The sequence below is a fragment of the Zootoca vivipara genome, chromosome 5, assembly GCF_963506605.1.
Source record: "Zootoca vivipara chromosome 5, rZooViv1.1, whole genome shotgun sequence".
In the NCBI taxonomy this organism is placed as follows: Eukaryota; Metazoa; Chordata; class Lepidosauria; order Squamata; family Lacertidae; genus Zootoca; species Zootoca vivipara.
This window is the reverse complement of record NC_083280.1, coordinates 65,298,602-65,322,097: the sequence shown is the minus strand read 5'-3', so window position 1 is coordinate 65,322,097 and position 23,496 is coordinate 65,298,602. Positions and strand designations below refer to the sequence as shown.

The window sequence follows — 23,496 nt, the reverse complement described above, 5'->3', positions numbered from 1 at the left end:
CTCAGTGGCATTTCAAATTGATGTCCACTTCAAACTGCATGTGTGCAAGCAAGCACCACTTTTGAAACACATGCTTCCATCGTCCCCTGGCCAGGTGCATCTGTGTGGAAGACATACGGTACACATGCAAAACAACAACAACAACAACACCCAAAAGGCATATACAGTATACATATAGTCAGTCAGTTTTATTGCACATAGCCAAAGGCTGCCGCAATGTACACAGAATCGTTCAACAATTAAAAGGAAATATGCTAGATTAATACTAAAAACTAAAAACATTTATATCCTCAAAACATTACCTACTCTAACAGAGCTATAAAGGTAAAGGGACCCCTGACCATTAGGTCCAGTCGTGACCGACTCTGGGGTTGCGCGCTCATCTCGCATTATTGGCCGAGGGAGCTGGCGTATAGCTTCCAGGTCATGTCATGACAAAGCCGCTTCTGGCAAACCAGAGCAGCAAACCAGAGCAGCACATGGAAACACCGTTTACCTTCCCGCTGTAGGCAGTGCTTTCGAACTGCTAGGTTGGCAGGAGCTGGGACCAAGCAACGGGAGCTCACCCCGTCACAGGGATTCGAACCGCCGACCTTCTGATCAGCAAGCCCTAGGCTCAGTGGTTTAACCACAGCACCACCTGGGTCCCTAACAACAGAGCTATAGAAATACCTTAATATACAGGTTAAGACTTTAAATAATAAAATTTATAGGCTAAAATCACCACATGGCCACTAATATATTAAAAAATAATGTTAATTAATACAATGTACAATTATATTTGGAGTTTGGTGATAAAGCTAGAATGTAGGTAGGGTCAAATAAATCCATCTCCTTTACAGTTGATGGCTATCCAGAATGCAGCAGCTAGACTGGTGACTGGGAGCGGCCGCCGAGACCACATAACACCGGTCCTGAAAGACCTACATTGGCTCCCAGTACGTTTCCGAGCACAATTCAAAGTGTTGGTGCTGACCTTTAAAGCCTTAAATGGCCTCGGTCCGGTATACCTGAAGGAGCGTCTCCACCTCCATCGTTCTGCCCGGACACTGAGGTCCAGCGCCGAGGGCCTTCTGGCGGTTCCCTCATTACGAGAAGCCAAGTTACAGGGAACCAGGCAGAGCGCCTTCTCGGTAGTGGCACCCACCCTGTGGAATGCCCTCCCACTAGAGGTCAAAGAGAACAACAATTACCAGACCTTTAGAAGGCATCTCAAGGCAGCCCTGTTTAGGGAAGCTTTTAATGTTCGATGGATTTTTGTATTTTAATGTTTGATGGATTTCTGTATTTTAGAATTTCTGTTTTGTTGGAAGCCGCCCAGAGTGGCTGGGGGAACCCGGCCAGATGGGCGGGGTATAAATAATAAATTATTATTATTATTATTATTATTATTATTATTATTATTATTATTATCTTGGCTATATAATTTGCTCTAATTTTCCTAGCGGCAGTTGCTACATGCCAGGTCACATACATATCTGTGTCTGCAAGGAGATATAAAATTATGTCGGAGGGGTTCTGGCCAGGGGACCTTGTCATTATAGGTGCTAAAAATCGTTCCCTTACTTCATTATATAAGGGACAGCACAAGATATAATGCATAAGGTCCTCTACTCCAGGACATCCCCTAATGCAAACACGATCGTTTGTTGGTATGTCTCTGTGTCTCCCATCTCTATAAGCAGAGTTTATTGTATTTAATCATAACTCTGTAAAAGCTTTCCGAAGTTGTACAAAAGTAAGTTCATTGAAATAAGGTGTTTGTTCATGGGCCTCTCTAAGTTTAAAATATCATGGGGCACATGGGGCGCATGTGGATGTATACATAGAGTTTAGGTTGACCACGGCCCTTATGGTTCATTTAAAAATATTTTTCTGGGAATATAAGGGAAGTTCTTTGATCTCGGTCACTGAGAGGTCATATTTGCCCATCAGTTGGGCAGCGTGATGTACCCAGTTTTTAAGGGGTAATCCATTCAGGCATTTTTTTATTTTATTTTTTTGGTAGCCTGGTGTTGTCCATCTGTTGAATTCTAAACCAATAGCAGAGGATTCTTTTATCTATTTGGCTCTCTATGCTCAACATGCGAGTTTCCAGCCTAACCATGGCAGATTGCACGTATTTAGGTAAACCTAAAAAGACTCTTATAAAATAATTCTGTGCGGGTTCCAAACCGGAAACCTTTGAGGTACCCCAAACCTCTGCACCATATAAAATCTGGGCCATTGATTTTGCTTTATACACAGATAAAGCTGGGTTAACCAGATTTCCACCTTTACAAACAGCGAATTTCAAAATAGCTTTTGCTGATCTAAAGGCTTGCAATTTAATATTAGATAGCTGTATATTCCAAGATGCCATTTCTGAATAAACCAATCCCAGATATTTAAACGTATTTACTTGGTTTATAATGTGTTCGTCCAGGTGCCAAACATGCTTTTTAGGGCGCTTCCCAAATACAATGACCTGCATCTTATCGTAGCATTTACACCTTTATAAAGCATTCCTTGTGCAATATGAGCTTAATTTCGCAAGCAGCTGTCTCAGGCCCACCTGGGTTCTAGATACAAGTACTAGGTCAGGCATCCCCAAACTTCGGCCTTCCAGATGTTTTGGACCACAATTCCCATCTTCCCTGACCACTGGTCCTGCTAGCTAGGGATCATGGGAGTTGTAGGCCAAAACATCTGGAGGGCCGCAGTTTGGGGGTGCCTGTACTAGGTCATCAGCATACATTAAGACCGGGAGTTTTTGGTCGGAAATTGTGACAGGGGCAAACTGTAGGCCCTCCAGTTATTTAACCATGTCATTAATATAAAAATTAAACAGGAAAGGCACCAAAATGCTTCCCTGTTTGACTCCAGTAATGGTCTTAATTCTAGTAGTAAGATGACCGGCCAGATCCACCTTTACTTGTATTGATGTGTCAGTATATAATGTTTTGATGAGAAATAATAGACGACGGTCTATATCCAATTATTTCCCAGTTCCTGCCACAATGCGTGTCTAGGGACCGTATCGAAAGCTGACTTTAGATCGATAAAAGCGACATATAGTTTTTGCTTCAAATTATGGATGTACCATATGTATTAACTAAGAAAGAAGCCCCTTGTGACTTACTAATAGGGGTCGAAAAGAAATTGGATACAGTTTGGATTTAAAGGCAAAATCACCAATAATCTGCACTTTCCAGAAACATCACGTGAATTGAAACAGGCATTCTTCACAATTCACACTTCCCTGAATTTTCCCATGCAGTTCTCCACCCATCTCTTAAGTTTCACTTTCCACTTAAATATCCTGTTGTGTACTACAGGAGGCAACTATTTAAAAACAGTTGAACTGAACAGAAGCATACCCCTTCTGTACTCAAGTGTGGCTCAGGCTGCAAATCTACAGTATATGCACACTTATTGTGGGGCTCACTTGTTTTTCAGCATTTATAGGATTCAGCTTTTACTCCCTGGTAGTACGGTAGTCTAGTCTAAACAGTGTCATGGGATCAGAGGAACAGGAAGCAGATTCCCTTTTTGGGGTGTGTGTGTGGTTTCTGTTTCCAGGATTTTGAGCTCATAAGTTTCACTTTCCATTTTCCTTTGACAAGCAGATAACAGATTCTCCTAAACACTGTGAAGGGCTATAAAGAGGAAGGAGCTCTCCCTACCATACCCAGTTTTATGAGAAGACGAAGGTCAAGTTTCATTACACCTTATAAGCAATCTGAGATTATGGGGTAAGTAACAAATAATACGTTACTGTGTACAGTGCTTGCTTCTTGTTTATACAGTATTATTCATATGAATGCTATAGATAAAGAAACACTTTTTCTCCCTTTGCTCTGCCAGGTAAAGAAATATAGATAGATAAAGAAATATGGAGCTTTAAAATTACTTGAGGGAGGGCATTTGAGACTGGTCGCTATCACAAAAAAGACCCACTGTGGCATTGTCACCAAATGGGAATTCATTGGTACTGGGATGACTCTCAGAAAAACTTAGAAAATTGGTTTACCACGTAACCACCTCACCTACTTGGTTTTGTAGAGAGTTACCCATGTAGGAATACTTCTCTGCCTGACTCACCAGTTAGCTGCATTTTTTAATTCAAAAAGCCTCTTTCTCAATAAACAGCAGAGAAATGCAGTGAACTGGAGATTCAAGATGAGACCTATTCCTGCCTGGTTAGCTCGCTGTATTTTCTCTCTGTACTTTGGGATAGATATTTTTTGCTTCCTCGGCATGCACCAATGACACCAAGCTGAGAAAGTGGGATCTAGGTCAAGGTTACCAGATGTCCCTGTTTCCTGGGGACAGTCCCTGGATTTACAAACCAGTCCCCATACAAAATCCATTGAAGTTGAAAAGTGTCCCCGGATTCATTGAAAAAAAAATCTGGTAACCTTAATCTAGGGGCATGAGTGCACAAAAAAGGCAAGCAGAGAGTACATGAATTTGGTGTGTATGTGTTATTTAGCCTCACACACTTTGGACCCTAGTTGTCACGGGTCCGAGGACTCTTGGCCAGTGGCTGAGCTGGGGTTTTGGTACCCGGAGTGGTGGGGCAGGGCACGTCACCCACAGGGGTGTGGGGTGTGGCACGGCGCCCATGCGAGGGGATGGGGAGAGGCGAGGTGGGGGAAGAGCACTTTAGAACACACTTTAAGAGTTCCCTCCATCCGAGGGGCTAGATGTAAAATGTTCTTTTGTACTCAGAAGGCATGAATGTGTGTGGGGGGGATTTAAAAGATAGTTTTTAATTAGTCTGGACTTTCAGTAGTAAAAGTGACAGCTGATCTTTTAGAAAGTAAAGGAGGGGGGGGAGAAGAGGAGGGCGGCGGCACAAAGTTTTACAGATAACTTGACTTTTGCCCTCCTCCCCACCCCCATCCTGATCTGGCGAGTTGCATTGCAAGTGAGAGAGGAAGCAACAGCAGCAGCGCATTTATTGCTGTCTCACTGCTTATTCATGATGCAACCCTGTGTGTGCTTACTTGGGAATAAGTGCCATTAAACTCAATGGTACTTGCTTCCGAGTAAACATATGTAAGGATGCACACACCCACACCTCTTTTTCCCTTTGGCGTTGGCTCCATTGCTTAGCTAATTATTGAAAGGCCGTGAAAAGGAGCCCTGAACTTCAAAAACCTTCATTTGTTTCTTTAAATATATATATATATCTAGTGCGCCCTTCAAAGCAGACTTTTTTGCCTGTTGTGCTTTGTGTCTTCGCAACAGCAGCTCTGTAAAAACCTGGTGTGGGAGAAGCAACGTAAAGCAACCAATACCTGTGACTGATAGACACCCATTTCCCCTTCTTGTCTGTCATCGCTTTGCCTTAGCAATCCCTCGTAGTCCCAGGGATCACTGGCCGCTTCTCTGGGGAGTCCTGCCCATTCCGGACCTCTCTCTCTCTCCTCTCCCTCTCTGCCCACTCCCGCTCACTCCTTGCCAGGAGAGGCTCTATGACTTGCATGAGAGCAGCCAGGAGCCAGCACAGGGGGGTGGGCTGCGGCTGCATCTTTCTCCCTTGCACGCTCTGTCAATATGGGATGCTCTGTCAATATGGGAGGACCAATACAAATAATGATAAGCTTGCCTCAGCCTTTCTTTGCAACTTAGTAATGTGTCTGTCTCTTTTTATTTTCATTGTGTAGTGACATTTCCAAGGATCCTTTATATAAAATACTCCAGCAAATGGACTGCCATTTTACGTGGACATTGCTGGAGGAAGACATTGTTCCTGATGAATTAGAGGGAAGAATTGCTGACCAGATCAAGTTTTTAGGGGGCAGAGTTCAACGTTATAACCTGCTGGCCTATGTAAAGTATTTGAATGGCAAGAAAGAAGAGGCTTTGGAAATTTTACAAAAAGCTGAAGAGAATGTAAAAATAGAGGATCCAGAAGAAGTCGGAAAGGCAAGCCTTGTTACATGGGGCAATTATGCGTGGGTGTATTACCACATGGACAAACTTACAGAAGCACACACCTACATTAAAAAGGTGGAACGTACCTGCACGCAACATGGAAGTGCCTCTCCTTATAGGATGGAACTCCCACAGGTGTGCTGTGAAAAGGGGTGGGCACAGCTAATGTTTGGCCAGAATTATACTGCAGAAGCCAAAAAGAGCTTTGTAAAGGCCCTGGAAAAAGAACCTGAAAACCCGGAATTCAATTCTGGCTATGCAATCTCAGTCTATCGCCTGGAGAAAGGGTATGAAAGAAGATCTGCTGCAGAAGGTTCATCTCTGGAGTTCTTGAAGAAGGCAGCAAAACTGAATCCGGATGATGCCTTTGTCTTGTCATTCCTTGCATTGAAGCTGCAGGAAACTAGGAAAGTGGAAGAAGGAGAAGAGTTCATTGAAGAAGCGCTAGGCAAACACCCTGGCCTTCCTTATGTGCTGAGGTACGCTGCCATGTTTTACAGGAAAAAAGGTGATGTGGAAAGATCCCTGGAGCTCTTGAAGGAGGCATTGATCTTGACACCAAACTCAGGCACCCTGCATTACCAGATGGGGCTTTGCTACAGAGCACAGTATTTGAAACTTAATGGATCAAAAGACCTGTATCAGGACAGTGAACAGATGGCAGAACTGATCAGACTGTGCATCTTTTATTTTAAAGTGGCAGTGGAACGCAAAACCAAACATGTTTATGCTTATCTGAACCTTGCAAATATGTATGCAGAAGGGAAAGAGTTCCAAAAAGCAGAGGAGACATTTCAGAAAGCATATGCAGCAAAGAAGCTCACTTGTTCAGAGGAACAGCAGCTCCACTTCAATTACGGGCACTTTCTGGAAAATCACAAAAATTCAGAATCTGAGGCTGTTGAACTCTATCTGGCTGGGCTGAGGATTGAAAATGAATCATTTGAGAGAAATAAATGCAAATGGAATTTGAAGACGTTAATAGAAAAGAGAATTAAGGAAGGTCCTGCAGATGCTAAGAGTTTGGGCATCCGTGGATTCATTCACCAGCTCGATGGGGAAAAGCAGCAAGCAATTGAGTGTTATGAACAAGCTCTGGAAATGGATCCTGAGAATGAAGAATATGGCAGTGTTCTCTTGGAGTTGAGGCATTCTGTACAAAGGTAAACATTTCTACACGTGGTGCTTTGAGCTACTTTATTAATAGTGTGTGTGTGTGTGTGTGTGTGTGTGTGTGTGTGTGTGAACATTCACCACCTCCTTGTTCCACAGTATTCCATTCTTATTCCATTACAGTCCAGGAATTAAGTTGATGATGGTCTTGTTAAGGCTAAGCATTTTACTGTTTTGGATGTTATTGCTCTGGCCGCTATGTTTTATAGCCTCCCTTAACAAATTATTACTGTAGCCACTCCCTTAATAGATTGTGGTAATTATGCAAGAGTCCCTAATTGCATGTAAATGCATATTGTAGAAGTGCATGCTTCCTCGTGTGAAAAAGCCCTTGCCTGAGGAAAACTAGCATTTCATAGGGACAGTCTAAGCTTGTTCTCCCATCTGCACTTTGTAGTGAGCTGTCCACAGACACTCGACTTGCAATTGTGTAGGAGGCCCTGAGCACATGCCGGTTCTGTTCCAATTTCTCCCAGGCAGTATACTCACTCTACCCCATAAATTCTTGCATTGAGGGGGAAGCAGGCACGTAGCAATGGATGGGTGAAGGGGGCGGGCCGCCCCTAGCTCCACTCTGGAGGGGGCAGTGCGTGCAGGGGCAGCACCCCCGGCCCCTGGCCCGCCCCTTGCCTCCTCCGCCCAAGCAGGAAGAAGTAGAGTGCACTATGGAGCAGGTTGCTGGGTGGTGGCGGCGGTGGCGGCAAACCACGAGCAAGCCTCTCTGCGGCTTGCTCGCAGTTTGCCGGCGCCGCCCGGCAACCCACTCCGTAGTGCGCACTGCTTCAGAGCGCACCAGCCGAGCAGAGCAGCAGCGCCAACCCATACGGACAGCACAACCTGGCGCATGCGTCATTACGTCACGACACATGCGTCAGGACGCATGCGCGCTGCGGAGCGACGCCCCGCTCCCAAGGGGTGCCGCCCCGGGCAGCAAGCAGCACCGTTTGCCACTGGAGGGAAGGTCTACATGGCCGTTAAACAGTGGTAGAAGACATACTTTGCATGCACAACCTCCCAGGCTCAATCCCTGATGGGCAAGCTGGGCAAGATTCCTGCTTGAAACCCTGGGGAGCCACAGCCAATCAGTGCTGATGCTAATGTCTTATTGACGCCAATGTGCAGTGCATTTCCCAGACAGAAAAACTGGTAGTTCATCTCCAGCTTGGATTTCATTCTAAGATGGGAAATACTGGTAATTTGCGAGTTTTTAAAATTGACCTCTCGGTTGAGGCAGGCTTTTACTGGCAACCCTAGTTAGGATGGTTGACTAGATCAGGGGTCAGCAAACTTTTTCACTGTCCACTGTCCCTCAGACCTTGTGGGGGGCCGGACTATATTTTGAAAAAAAGTATGAACAAATTCCTATGCCCCACAAATAACCCAGAGATGCATTTTAAATAAAAGGACACATTCTATTCATGTAAAAACACCAGGCAGGCCTCACAAATAACCCAGAGATGCATTTTAAATAAAAGGACACATTCTATTCATGTAAAAACATGCTGATTCCCGGACCGTCCGCGGGCCGGATTGAGAAGATGATTGGGCCGCATCCGGCCCCCGGGCCTTAGTTTGGGGACCCCAGGACTAGATGGAGTCTGGTTCAAATCTAGCAAAACCTTTTTAGGTTCTTAAAACAAAAAGCACTCGTTTGATGTTTGCAGATGCCAGCATACAGTAAACCTTTCTGACAAGCTTTAGTTAGTCTTTAGCTTGCACATGGAGGAAACATGCTGCACATGGCTTACATGTGAAATTTCATTTCATTTCACTTTTTAATTTGTATACCGCCTTTCTATATTACTATACAAAAGGCGTTTTACAACAACATTCACATGAAAGAACACACGCCTTACAATAATCTGATCCAACACAAAAAGTCATAATAAAACATAACTTTAAAATGGAATGACTTATATCAAATAATATCATGTGAATACATATCAAAGGAATCCAGTACAGACCCACCAAGATAGCACAGCAACTAGTAAGTGCTAGCTGTAAACATGGAAGAAAAACCAAGAGGTTAAAAAAATGCACAAATGAAGTCAGTTGCCAAACACCTTTCTAAAAAAATAGGATGATATGCAGGAATCTGCCTTTCTTTGCAAAAATTTTAAAGTGCCTCTCTCCCCCCCCCCTCTCAATTTTGCAGCGAAAAACTTTTATACGAGATCCTCCAGCAGCTTGAATGCCATTTTACTTGGGCAGTGTTGATGGAGGCCATGGATCGCAATGAATTAGAGGAAAGAATTGCCACAAAGACTGAGCATCTACTATCCAACGTCGGAATTTATAACCTGCTGGCCTATGTAAAATACTTGAATGGCAAGCAGGAAGAGGCTCTGGAAGATTTACAGAGGGCTGAAGAGGCTGTTAAAATAGAGTACCCGGAAGAAGTCGAAAAGGCAAGCCTTGTTACATGGGGCAACTATGCTTGGATGTACTGCCGCATGGGCAAACTTACAGAAGCACAGACCTACGTAAACAAGGTGGAAACTACCTGCAAAGAAAATGGAAGTGCCTCTCCCTATAGGATGGAACTCCCACAGACGTACTATGAAAAGGGGTGGGCACAGCTAATGTTTGGCCAGAATTATACTGCAGAAGCCAAAGAGAGCTTTGCAAAGGCCCTGGAAAAAGAACCTGAAAACCCAGAATTCAATTCTGGCTATGCAATCTCAGTCTATCGCCTGGAGAAAGGGTATGAAAGAAGATCTGCTGCAGAAGGTTCATCTCTGGAGTTCTTGAAGAAGGCAGCAAAACTGAATCCGAATGATGCATTAGTCTTGCCTCTCCTTGCGTTAAAGCTGCAGCAAACTAATAACACTGAAGAAGGGGGAAAGTATATCAAGGAGGCCCTCGAAAAGAACCCAAGCGTTCCTTACGTGCTGAGGTATGCAGCCATTTTTTTAAGGAAAAATGGTGATGTGGAAAGATCCCTGGAGCTTTTGAAGAAAGCATTGAGCTTGACACCAAACAAAGCCTTCCTGCATCACCAGATAGGGCTTTGCTACAGAGCAAAGTATTTTGAGATTAAAAAATCAGGAGACAGAGAACAGAAGGCAGAATTGATCAGGCTATGCATTTTTTATTTCGAAGAGGCGATAGAGCGCAAAACCAAATTTGCCCTTGCTCACCTGGATCTTGCAAACATGTATGCACAAGGGAAAGAGCTCCAGAAAGCAGAAGAGACTTTTCAGAAAGTGTTTACAATGAGGAAACTTACTTGTTCAGAGGAACAGCAGCTCCACTTCAATTATGGGCGCTTTCTGGAATACCACAAAAAAATGGAATCTGAGGCTGTTGAACACTATCTGGCCGGGCTGAGAATTGAAAGTGAATCACTTCCAGGATATCAATGCAAGCGTAATTTGAAGAAGTTAATAGAAAAGAGAATTAAGGCAGGTCCTGCAGATGCTACGAGTTTGGGCATCCGTGGATTCATTCACCAGCTCGATGGGGAAAAGCAGCAAGCAATTGAGTGTTACGAACGAGCCCTGGAAATGGATCCTGATAATGAAGAATATATCAGTGCTCTTTTGCAGTTACAAAGCTAAACGTTTCAATATGTGGTACTTGGTTCTTCCTTCAAGCTCTTCCATATATATATATATATATATATATATATATATATATATATATATATATATAATTTTTATTAAATAGAAACATTTAGGGTTATGAGATATTAATATATAATGCTTTTAAAACATGTAACATGACGCCTTTTGTTTTTAAAAGTGAAGTAAGCTGTCTTTTTAATTCTGTTGAACTGAAAACTTAAACTGTGAGCTTTGCAGAGCAGAATGTATCAACTTCAGTAAGAAATAGTTCCGGTCTGCACAGTAACCAGAGCAAAATAGTTACATCTCTGTGTTGGTTTGCACGTGACTGGATTTTGCTGGCTAAGAAACAAAGAAACAGGTTTGACCTAGCACAGTGATGGCAAACCTTTTAGAGACCGAGTGCCCAAACTGCAACCCAAAACCCACTTACCGGTATTTATTGCAAGGTGCCAAGACTGCATTTTAACCTGTATATCTCATTTTTAATGTGTGTCTTATGTTTCTTCTTTATGACCGCTGTTGTAATAAATAATCTTTCATAAAAGTTATTGCATTATATTCTTCATTAAATCATCTTTCCATTGATACATAATTTTATGGTATAACTCAGTGCTTTTTCCCCTTAAAAAATGTTTAGGGGTACTCTCATTTTGACTCAAGAAAATCACCACGGGGCGGGGGGGGAGGGATAAATACAGTTCAAATCAGGGAAAATAAATACTGTTCAAATTGAGAAAAATAAATACAGTGGTACCTCAGATTTCGAACAGCTTAGTTCTCGAACTACTTGGAACCTGAACACTTCCAACCCGGAAATGAGTGTTCCAGTTTTGGAACTTTTTTCAGAAGCTGAACATGCTCTGTTGTGAATATAACTTCCATTTTGAGTGCCACACTTCCGTTTTCCTAGTGAGGGAAGGCGGGCCGGGCGGCAAGCGAGCAGGTAAGGGATGTCATTGCCAACCACCACCACCCAGCCTGCTTCTGCTTGCTCCACTAGGCAGCATTGCTGCTTACACGGGAACTAGTTGGATCAGGGCTGCTCAGCTGGGGAGGTGCAGGCTCCATCACACTTTCCAGTGTGTGGTTTGCAGCTGCACTCCTCTCAAGGGAGAAGTTTAAAGGAGCCCCCACCTCCGCATCAGAGCCCCTGCACCACCTGAAGGCAGCCAGGCTGAATAGTTGCAGGGGTTGGGGAAGGTGGAGGCAGCCCAGAAGCTGCATTTGAGAGCCCCTGCACCACCTGAAGGCAGCCAGGCACTCCTCAGCTGAGCTGCCCAATCCCGCTCCTACAGCAGGAGTGGAGGCGGGGATCTCTCAGCTCGAAGCCTCCACTCCACTTCTGAGAGATTCCCGCCATACCTGCCAAGTTCCTGTCAGAGAAATAAGGGACCGGGCCGGAAATAGCAGACCGGAAGTAGCAGTGGCGCCATTTTGGAACTGGGCGGAGCATGCTCAGAAGTGACTTTTGATGCTGCTTTGCCCAGTTCCAAAATGGCCGCCACGCCAGAAGTCGCACTGCAGCCATTTTGGAACTGGGCAGAGCAGCATCAAAAGTCGCTTCTGAGCATGCTCCGCCCAGTTCCAAAATGGCCGCAATGCCAGAATAAACCGGGGAAAACAAAAAAATCCATTTTTTCAGCTAGGAACAGCTGGGAAAACGGGGAATTCCCGGGGAAAACAGGAGACTTGGCAGCTATGATCCCCGCCTCCACTCCTGCTTGCACGTGCATCCTCCTCTCCTCCTCCTCCCCCACCCCCAGCACGGAAGCTATGGCCCTGCTGGGGCAATGGCGCACGTGCCCACAGAGAGTGAACTCTAGCACACGTGCCATAGGTTCACCACCACTGACCTAGCAGATGAGTAATCTGGCAATCTGGATTTTTGCTACAATGAGGTGTGAAGTTGGATTTGTGATTGTAGCAGTCATGTACACAGAAGACCTGAACCACCATCGTTCAGCTCTGACATTGAGCTCCTCCTTCGAGAACCTCCTGGTGGTTCCCTCGTGGCGAGAAGTGAAGTTACAGGGAACCAGGCAGAGGGCCTTCTTGGTAGTGGCGCCCACCCTGTGGAACGCCCTCCCATCAGATAAAGAACTCCCCAACTTTCAGAAGACATCTGAATGTTTTGTTATGTTTTTATATCTGTTGGGAAATGCCCAGGGTGGCTGGGGCAACCCAGTCAGATGAGTGGAACCCAAATAAAATTATTACTATTATCCTGGTGGGGCCGAGGCAGATTAACATGCCTACACGCCAGCTTTAACGTTCTCCAGCCTTGCACTGACCAGCAGCATTTTCAATCCAGCGGGGCTGTTGCCAAGAAGGCGGAGGGCCTTCTCAGTAGTGGCAGCTGCCCTGTGGAACACCCTCCTATCAGATGTCAAGGAAATAAACAACTATCCCACTTTTAGAAGACATCTGAAGACAGCCCTGTTTAGGGATGTTTTTAAGGACTGATGTTTTATTGTATTTTATTGTATGGAAGCCTCCCAGAGGGGCTGGGGGAACTCAGCCAGATGGGTGGGGTATAAATAATAAATTGTTGTTATTGTCGTCATTGTTATCCAGGCTATTTGAACTGGAGGACAGAATGGGGGGGGGGCAACCAGCAACCTTCTGGGGTGGTCTCTTTCAGGATAACAAACTGCCTCCCCCGCTGAATGTCTCTCTCTGTGACCCCGATGGCTTCTCACTTCCTCCACTCTTTTGCAAATGCATCCCTCCTTCCCTCACCAGCACTGTAGCACTTCAGCAAATGCAGGGGAGGGATTGGATGTCTGTAAATTTCCTCATGTCAAAATGCTAAACTGGTTCCAAATTGCATTGGGAACAGAGTGGGTGCCGGTGCCTCTCATTCCACCAGAACCTTCCTTTTGGAGGTTCCTTGCTCTGAAGGGTGGTCATCCCGATTGCTGACCTTTATGGGGAGGGAGGGAGGCGAGTGTGACCCTGAACACCGCTGACCATGGGAGCTGCATGGAAGCAGCTTAAGGAGGTAGGGAAATTACAGCAATTTCACTCCTGATCTGTATCATGGGGATAGTGGTCTGTAGTTTATACAAACTCCCCTGACAGCAATCACGTTTTTCTCACAAAATAAGTCCTAACTTAAAGCAAGAACTACTGTATATGCTGCTACATCTTTCTGAGTGGACTCCTCCTTCTCAAGTACACTAAAATCCCGGGTTTCTTTATTGTTTTATATAGGCAGTTCTCATTTCCACCCTGGGATGTGGAAATGTCAAAGGGGATCATAATCTATGGGATTTCTGTCTTTTCCCTATCTCTATACTTGTCCTTGTTACTGGACGCAGTGCGGTGACGCTCCAGGCTGTGGCGTCTCTTTGGTACTTTGTATTTAGAATAAAAGTGGAAAGGGGATCAACATCAGAACAGAAGTGTTCGTTGCTGTATAACCACCCCACAAACCAACAGCCGAGGAGGTGACTCAGGGGGTTGTAGATTTCCTTAAGGTCCTTTTACCTCACCTCCCCCCACGTTCAACTTCCAAAACAGTTCAGAAACCAAGATGCAGCTTCCGATTGGAAGCTGCAGAAGCCGTGGAAGTTGTGACAGACATTCACAAACCAGAACAATCACTTCCGGGCAGTGGCGGAGCTTCATGCTCTGGCACCGGGGGGGGGGGGGAGAGCAGGCGGGGGTGGGGTTGGCACACGTCCCGGGGGCGGGGCACACCGCGGGCGGGGGGCAGCCGCAATGGCACCCTACCGGGATCGCGCTGCTTGGGGCAGTGCGGCCCCCCCGCACTCCTCTTCCTCTGCCAGTGCTTCTGGGTTTGCGGCGTTTGGGACCCAAAATGTTTGACTCGCAAGTTGTTTGAGATCCAAGGTACACATTTCTCAAGTGCTAATGCACGGATTAGGCTGACTCAACAGCTATAGATGTTACTTGCTCTAGTGAACCCTGTCCCTAGTCTGGACTACGTATTGTTATGTGCTATATGTGGGGCTGCACTTGAAGAAGGTACAGAGTCTGCAGCTAGTGCAGAAAGTAGCTGCCAGGCTGGTGAGTCAGCCTGATGGGACCATGGACTCACCTACATTAGTAAAGAAACGATTTGAATGTGCTGCAAACATGCAACACCAGATGGTGCCAGAGAGCAGGAAATTTTAATACTGTACCCATTTTTCCATAGGGTTTTTTATTATTATTTTGTTATAACAATCTAATTTCTGACTTATTTAAAGCATTTCTTTTCCTGTGTATAGATCCGTCCCATGTGTTATTGGTTGGCAGTGAGCTACCAGCCCCAATTCAAGCTACTAGTACTAACATATAAAGTCCGGATGGTTTGGGACACAAGTACCTAAAGAGCATCTCCCCCAATATTAACCCATTTGGACCCTACAATTGGCATGTGAGGCCTGGGTGGTGCTCCCAGTGGGTGCTGCATGTTTGCCATTGGCCTGTTACAGGGAATCTTCAGTGGCAGTTTCCCATCTGTGAAAGGCAATCTCTGGTGAGGTGTCTCTCTCTGACACACACATTTGATGGCTGGAAGTTGCCGGAGGTCCTGGCAACCCTGAAATTCCTGGTTGAGAAAATGTTTTAACCATTTTCAAAATGTTTTAAAGAGCTTTTGTGTGCTTTTAAAGATGTGTTCTTATTGTTGATTGGTTTGCTGCCTTGGAAGGGTGGGAAAGAAGATGAGGAGTTGGTGGACAATATTGGGGGGGGAACCCTCCTCCAAAATCATTTTTAATTTTTTTTGTTTCTTTTTAAAAAAAGTAAATGAGGTGTAATAAACAGGGTTGGAAAATCAGTTCTGCAGTGTAATCCTTACACAGAAACATGTCCCTTCGTACTCAGTGTATCTTAGGCTGAAAATCTGCAACATGTCCCTCTGTACTCAGGGTATCTTAGGCTATATACACCTATTATGGGACTCACTTATTTTTCAGCACAAATAAGATTCAGCTGTTGCTCCCTAGTTGTGTGATATAAATTGCATCCTTCCCCTTTCTTGTACAGCAACTCCAGGTCCAAGTCAAAGAGTGGACAGAGCTCTAGCACCTTTAACAGACTCTGCAGAAGAGGGAATTTCAGCAGGTTAGGAAAAATTGCCAGGAAAAATAAGGCAGATCTTCAGTCTGATCCATCAAGTCAATTCTAATGCTGCTTCCCTCCCCTTTTTTGGTGATTTGGCAGATTTCTTAATATGTAAATTAGGGTGAGGACTTTTTCATTTTTTTCCCCTCAAAAATTATTTCCTGTAGCACAAACGGATGAACTTGTGCCTATGAGTGACTAAAATGAGGAATATTCCATTGAAATGTTTAAAAAGGTTACACACAAACCGTTTTTAAATTTTTTTGTATGCCGTTTTACCATTTCATAAAATTGTATTAACAATTCTATATATATTTCTTATCAAATTTGGACACAACACCACATTCCACAATGGGGAGTGTTCTTAGCAACATTGGGTATACAAATGTCACACCTGCACAAGGTAAAAGCCCCTTTTTGGGACCTCAAAACTCAGCCAGCAGACCCTGCTGGACATGCTGGGAAAAGAACCTACAGGAGAGGTAGCAAAACATCGTCCTCTAGCGGCGTCTATACTGTTACTGCAGCTAAAAAAAAGCTTCCTTGTGTGTTTGATGACCCTATATAATGTTGTATATATGCGACTCTAAAGCTTGGGTTCAATTTTATATCTGCTTACAGTGACTTCAAAAATGGTCAAAAAACTGATAAATAAAAAATTTAAAATCATTTTGTGCGTGAGGTTTTTTTATCAAATCTCTTTGAAAGTAAGATTTTATCTAATCTTTAATGAAAGCTCATCGAATTATGATACAGGGAAATGAGGTTGTAAAAAAGTCATCACCCTAATGTAAATACGTCACACAGCTTCTAATTTCAAACACCCCAGAACCCCACCCCACCACTCATGGGCACAGTATTCAGACAAAAAAAATCGTCACTGCTGTAGTCCAGTGTAAACAGCGTTATGGGATCAGAGGAAAAGGAAACCGATCCCATTCTATCATACCCTCTTTTTTGTTTTTCTAAGTTTCTGTTTCCTAGATCTTCAGCAGCTAAGTTTCACTTTCCACTTTCGTTTTTTGCAAGCAGAGAGCAAAAGTTTGTCAGCGCTGCAGAGGGCTATAAAAAGGAAACATCAGTAACAAGAGTAAGATTTGCCCATCTTTAACGAAAGGCTACCTCCAGTCCCCTCCAGGGCCAAAAAGAGAGAGAGAGAGAAAGAAAGACCGAGTATATTTTATAATTGATAACAGATCTGGAAAGCATGGGGTGAGTAACAAATGACTGAGTTTCTCGATTTTCTAGGCTGCTAGCTCTGTCATCTTAAAATGGTTTTAGATCCACTGAGTTCAGTGGTGTTTACTCCCGACTACATAGGATTGCTGCCTAAAGCAACAAAACTAAACACACTTTTTAAAAGAAAGTTAGCTCTATTGAGTAAACATAGAATTGTGCTTCCAATAATGTAACTGTTAATTTGAAAGCTAAGGGTGGATAAAAACAGTTATGGTATGGATGGCTTATTTCCAGTACAAGCTAGTTTCTGGTAGCTCAGTTTAAAAGAAAAGCAAACAATTTGCCCTCGACTTGAATTTGGCCCAAATTGGCCTATATGATTAGGTGAATAAAACCAGAAGCAAGTTAGATTATGTGTCAGTTTCTTGCACGTTTACTTCTCCTATCTACTTGGTGAGAGAAGAAAGGAATTGCTCTGTTCTTCCAAGTTTTGGAGGGGAGGACAGATGACAAAAGGGTTTGTCAGCCTGGTGCAACCCAGATGTTTTGAACAGCTGTTCCTATCATCCATGGCCATTGGCCATTCTGGCACTAGGGCTGATGGGAATTGTACCCCAAGTACCATTTGGAAGGCACCATGTTGGCTACCCCATCAGTGGATTTAATTCAAATTATATCAGGATGCTACTACGGTATATTTGCATGAAACAAAAGACATAAGCCATTGCCAGAGCCAAGTAGAGCATGTTCTCTGAAATGCTTTCAAGGTAACCCTTCTGGTACACCTATTTTCTCCAAACTAATACCCTGACTTCCTGTTCTCTTACCTAAATATCACTGGCTAAATGCCTCAGGCTCCTGGCAAAGAAGTGAGCAGCGGGGGTTGCCTTCAGTTGCATGTTAATCTTTACCTCCTTTTTGTTAAACCAAGAGGAGATAAGATCTTCAACCAATTTACTTCCAGTCTATCACTTAGCCTCATCGATCCTGACTGAGGCACAAATATGTGGTTTTACATATTCATTTCATCACTAAGCCTCAACTTTGCTGTATTGTTTTCAGTGCCTACTAAAGCCTTTTCTTTTGTTTCAGCAAGCCTACCAGGCTTGTAATCTAAGCATTTCATTTGTTTGTTTTAAATTATTGAGTTTAGTCATATTTTACATTTTTTAGGTACTGGTAGTTTGTTTGTTTTAAATTGATATTATTATTTCTGTTCTAAACAGCTTAGAGGGCTCCCCCCCCCAGTAAGAGGTATACAGTATAGGGACCCCTGACCATTAGGTCCAGTCATGACCGACTCTGGGGTTGCACGCTCATCTCACATTATTGGCGGAGGGAGCCGGCGTACAGCTTCCGGGTCATGTGGCCAGCATGACTAAGCTAGGTTGGCAGCAGTTGGGACCAAGCAACGGGAGCTCAGCCCGTTGCGGGGATTCGAACCGCCGACCTTCTGATCGGCAAGCCCTAGGCTCAGTGGTTTAACCCACAGCGCCACCCGTGTATATACATTTTGTTAAATAATAAAATAAACTTGAACCCATATAAACTGATGCTTCACACAGAGGAGCTGGGAATTCTAGACTGACCTTCCTCCCAGTATTTGCAAATGCCCTCCTAAACTCATTCATAGAATTGTGGAGTTGGAAGAGACCACAAGGATCGTGCAGTCCGACCCCTTCAATGCAGGGATCTTGCCCAATGGGGGCCTGAACCCACGACCCTAAGATTAAGACTATCAAGGTTCTACCAACTGAGCTATAATTCACTGAAGGCTGTTCATGTTTATCTCTTTCTCCAGATTGGTCACACCTCCTTTTGCTAAAATTCTCCTCCCAATCCCTTATCAAATAAACCACACCAACATTTTTTTATCTTTGTTCGCTTTAGAACTGTAGCTTGAATGGTTAAATTCAGTCCTACAAATTCTTGTTAGTAATACAGTCTGTTTTAAAAATAATAATAATGCTGTATTGTAATTTCCCTTTTTAATCTAAAATAAGAAAATAATCTAAAGCAGTGGTTCCCAATTGGCTACGTAATGCAGACCCCTTATTTTTCCCAGAAGCTAAGCCACAGACCCCCTACGATGGTAGTTTTCCTTATGTGAATGATGCCACAGACCCCCTGGGTGGATTACATAGACCACAAATTGGGAAAACTGATCTAAAGGATTAATCGGAGTTGTTCCATGTTATTAATCCTTAAAACAGCCTTTTTCTTTGAACACACTTGACACTCAACTTTAAAAAGACCTGTCAGGAGCAAGCCTAGACTAATGGTATTGAATAGTAGGGGAAACAGCCTTATTAGAAAAACTACCATAACCAACAAACTGAAACTGACAAGGGGACAAATAGAAGAAGACGCCTTCACCCCTGTATGGTTATCCTTTTATACACATCCCAAAAAGACAACAAGAAGAACCCGCCAACAGTTTTTTAATCAATCTGGCTAACCTGATCCAAAAACATCCACCCACCCCACTCTCACACGAAAATAAAGTTCACCACAGCCAATCACTAACAAACAACCACAATCTAGACCAGGCATCCCCAAACTGCGGCCCCCCAGATGTTTTGGCCTACAACTCCCATGATCCCTAGTGAAGTAAAATTTAAGCTGGTTCCTATGAACCCAGAGAAATGGATCCTGCCCAGGGAGAGCCCAAGGATCCAGGCAAACAGACGAATTTAAGCGTCTCCTGCCTACCAAATAACAGAGACCAAACCAGGACGTACGAAGCAAGGCACTTTTATTTTCGCTGTTGCAACAGGGTCCTTCCTCTCACGCAGGAGAACAAGGAAGGCCCCAAACAAAGATGTCTTGCCCTTAAAAAGAAATTTGAAATTGGTTTCAGCCCACCCCCCCAGAAGCATCATCCATATGTCACAGAAGGGGTGTAGCCCAAGACCCCCCCTCCCTAGATTCATCATAGGTACATCATGAAAGGGGAGGTCTGGTGGCAGTAATATGAGCATCCTGGACCCTGCCCCCTGCCCCCAAAACCTAATCAACAAAATTGAGAGATATTTTACATTTCCCTGTTTCCCAGCCAAGTTAATCACACCCTTTTGTCTGGCACTCAGGTATCAGGATGCCAGGGATTATCACTTTAATTCCTGAGACAATGAGAAGGTTCCCCCCACCCCACTTCTTCCTTGCAGAGGAACACCTGGTCAGAGAGAGTCAAAATGGTGTCAGTCAGGCCTATCTTCCTGTGCTGCTTCAGACATGTTTCTGTACATTCATGTACATGTTTTATGAACAATTATTATATATATATATGACCTTAAAATTCTTATAACACTAGCTAAGAGGACCAGTAGTCAGGGATGATGGGAATTGTAGTCCAAAACATCTGGAGGGCCGGAGTTTGGGGATGCCTGCTCTAGGCCAACCCCAACCTCTCTCACCACCAAAGAAACACCAAATAAGTGAATAGTAAAGAGAACCTGAACAAACGACGCTGACACAAAACCCCACACATACACTAAGTAGAATAGAAGCATTGCCACCTGACCCCATCCCCACTCACCACCGCTTTCCCCCCTTTCTTCCTAATGTAACACTAATGTCTGAACAAATGAAACTGATCTGTAGAAAATGTATCTTGAAAAAAGAGACATTGCAAATACTTTTGTAAACCAAAAAATCTTTAATAAAAATATATTGCTTTTTATATATATAAAAAAACTTTAAAAAGACCCTCAGTGTGTGGGAAAGGTGATTTATTACATGTGTTACAGGTAGGTAGCCGTGTTGGTCTGGGTCGAAGTAAAATAAAAAAAATTCCTTCAGTAGCACCTTAAAGACCAACTAAGTTTTTATTTTGGTATGAGCTTTCGTGTGCATGCACACTTCTTCAGATGCATGTGTAACAGCTACAGATGATAGCTTTCAGGTCAGACTTCAATCAGCAGCATCGTGAAACTTCACAGTTCTCCCATTTGAAGTACTGCATGCATATGTGGCAAAGAAATGAAATCTAGTCAGTTCTGAAAGGTCTCCCATGACAAATGGGGATATGCTTGGATCTATGGTTGTTTTCAGCATATAAATGTGACTGTCTTTTTTTCTCTTCCCTCATGGTCTGTAGTGACATTTCCAAGGAATCTTTAAAACGGACCCTCTTGCAACTTGAATGCCATTTTACTTGGATGTTGCTGAAGGAGGACATTGATCTTGACGAATTAGAGGAAAGAATTGGTGAACAAATCAAGTTTTTACAGACCAAATCCAAAGTCCGAAATTATAACCTGCTGGCCTACGTGAAGTACTTGAATGGCAAGGAGGAAGAGGCTCTGGAAAATCTGCAGAAGGCTGAAGAGAGTGTAAAAACGGAGTACCCAGAAGAAGTCGAAAAGGCAAGCCTTATAACATGGGGCAACTTTGCTTGGGTGTATTACCGCATGGACAAACTTGCAGAAGTACAAAGCTACATAAAGAAGGTGGAAACAACCTGTGAGAAACATGGAAGTGCCTCTCCTTATAGAATGAAAATCCCACATATCGATGGTGAAAAGGGATGGGCACTCCTCAAATTTGGGGGAAAGTATTATGAAAAAGCCAAGGAGAGCTTTTTAAAGGCACTAGGAAAAGAACCTGAAAACCCAGAATATAATGCTGGCTATGCAATCACAGTATATCGCCTGGAAGATTCTTATGGGAAAAAATCTGCAGCAGAAGGGTCATCTCTGGAACCCTTGAAGAAGGCAGCAAAGCTGAATCCAGATAATGCCTTTCTCCTGCCTATCCTTGCATTGAAGCTGCAGGAAACTAATAAAGTGGAAGAAGGAAAAGAGCTCATGGAAGAATCGCTAGGCAAATTCCCTGGCATCCCTTATGTGCTGAGGTACGCTGCCAAATTTTACAGGAAAAAAGGTGATGTGGAAAGATCCCTGGAGCTTTTGAAGGAGGCGTTGAGCTTGACACCAAACTCAGGCTTCCTACATCACCAGATGGGGATTTGCTACAGAACACAGTATTTTAAAATCAAATCATCAAAAGATCCATATAAAGACAGAAGAAAGATGGCAGAACTGATCAGACTGTGCATCTGTCATTTCAAAGAAGTGGTGGAGCGCAAAACCAAATTTGTCTACGCTCATGTGGATCTTGCAAACATGTATGCAGAAGGGAAAGAGCTCCAGAAAGCAGAAGAGACATTCCAGGAAGTGTTTGCAATGAGGAAACTTACTTGTGCAGAGAAACAGCAGCTCCACTTCAATTATGGGCGCTTTCTGGAATACCACAAAAAATCAGAATCTGGGGCTGTTGAACATTATCTGGCTGGGCTGAAGATTGAAATTGAATCATTTGAGAGAAATAAATGCAAATATAACCTGAAGAAATTAATAGAAAAAAGAATCAAGATAGATTCAGCAGATGCTAAGAGTTTTGGCATCCATGGATTCATTCACCAGCTTGATGGAGAAACGCAGCAGGCAATTCAGTGCTATGAACGAGCCTTAAAATTGGATCCTGATAATGAAGAATATTTCAGTGCTCTTTTAGACTTAAGACTTTCCTTACAAAACTAACATGCATGCGATTGTATGTTCTTCATTTTTCCCTATCAGTTAATGTAAAAAAACAACACTAGTCACAAACTTCTTGTTTGGCAGTAGCTCCTTATGAGTTTTCTTTTAAGTAGTTTAGCTGAGGAAGATAGCTTTCTAATAGTTTTAATGTTATTGCTGTGACTACCATACATTGCTGTGTTATTGCTGTGACTACCATACATTGTCACACACATATATGCCTTAAGAGATTGCTGTGTCAGATTTTTCGAAATGTACAGGCCTGTTTAGAAATGGGATATGTGGAAATTAGTATCAGGGGATCAATGGTTGTATTTTAACTGTACCGGTTTAAGTGCATTAACTTTGCTTCAAACAGATTTGCATAGCTCAAATTATTGCAAAGAAAGTGACCAGATTATATTTGGCAGCAGCATGCAATAATAACCATTTGTCATTCTAATCTGTGGATCATAGAATCTTATAATTTTAGAGTTGGAAGGGACTCCAAGGGACATCTAGTCCAACCCCCTGCAACGCAGGAATGTCAATTAAAGCATCCATGGCAGATGGCCATCCAGCCTCTGCACGAAATCCTCAAATGAAGGAGAGTCCACTCATTTTTAAATAAGTGCTTAATTATCAGGAATTCAATGTTGCTTATATTTAATAGCATATTTGAACTGCTGTTGTGAACTGTAACAATTAAAGGTATTAAACTAGTCACTGTCTGAGAAATATTTATGCAGGTAATTTCAGACCTATACAGTGGTGCCTTGCAAGACAAATTTAATTTGTTCCGCGAGTCAATTCGTTTTGTGAAAAATTCGTCTTGCGAATCACGGTTTCCCATAGGAATGCATTGAAATTTCTTTTTTTCTTTTTTTTGCCCATAGGAACACATTAATTAAATTTCAATGCATTCCTATGGGAAACCGCGATTCGCAAGACGAATTTTTCACAAAACGAGTTCGTGTTGCAAGTCACCATCAGATCGCAAGACGCATTCGTCTTGCGAAAAATTCATCTTGCAGGGCATTCGTCTTGCGAGG

At 43.4% G+C, this 23,496-nt stretch overlaps 2 protein-coding genes across 2 annotated transcripts; both read left to right on the top strand.

Moving 5' to 3' along the window:
* Positions 1-3,569: 3,569 nt before the first annotated feature.
* On the top strand, positions 3,570-10,699 carry LOC118096311 (uncharacterized). Its single transcript, XM_035137964.2, has 3 exons — positions 3,570-3,734; positions 5,655-7,088; positions 9,254-10,699. Exons 1-3 carry the CDS (start codon positions 3,679-3,681, stop codon positions 10,656-10,658), a joined length of 2,895 nt encoding a protein of 964 aa, XP_034993855.2. The 5' UTR covers positions 3,570-3,678; the 3' UTR covers positions 10,659-10,699.
* A 6,024-nt stretch (positions 10,700-16,723) lies between these two features.
* Positions 16,724-23,166, top strand: LOC118096599 (interferon-induced protein with tetratricopeptide repeats 5). Its single transcript, XM_035138572.2, has 2 exons — positions 16,724-16,955; positions 21,022-23,166. The coding sequence occupies exons 1-2, from the start codon at positions 16,951-16,953 to the stop codon at positions 22,463-22,465; spliced, it is 1,449 nt and encodes a 482-aa protein (XP_034994463.2). The 5' UTR covers positions 16,724-16,950; the 3' UTR covers positions 22,466-23,166.
* Positions 23,167-23,496: the final 330 nt, after the last annotated feature.

What these genes read in the sequence shown, in the direction of transcription:
- LOC118096311 (XM_035137964.2), top strand. Translation starts at nt 3,679, where the DNA reads ATGAGAAGACGAAGGTCAAGTTTCATTACACCTTATAAGCAATCTGAG. An exon ending in AAGCAATCTGAGATTATGGG is followed by an intron (nt 3,735 to 5,654) that starts GTAAGTAACAAA and finishes TTCATTGTGTAG; the next exon opens with TGACATTTCCAAGGATCCTT. An exon ending in TTGAGGCATTCTGTACAAAG is followed by an intron (nt 7,089 to 9,253) that starts GTAAACATTTCT and finishes TCAATTTTGCAG; the next exon opens with CGAAAAACTTTTATACGAGA.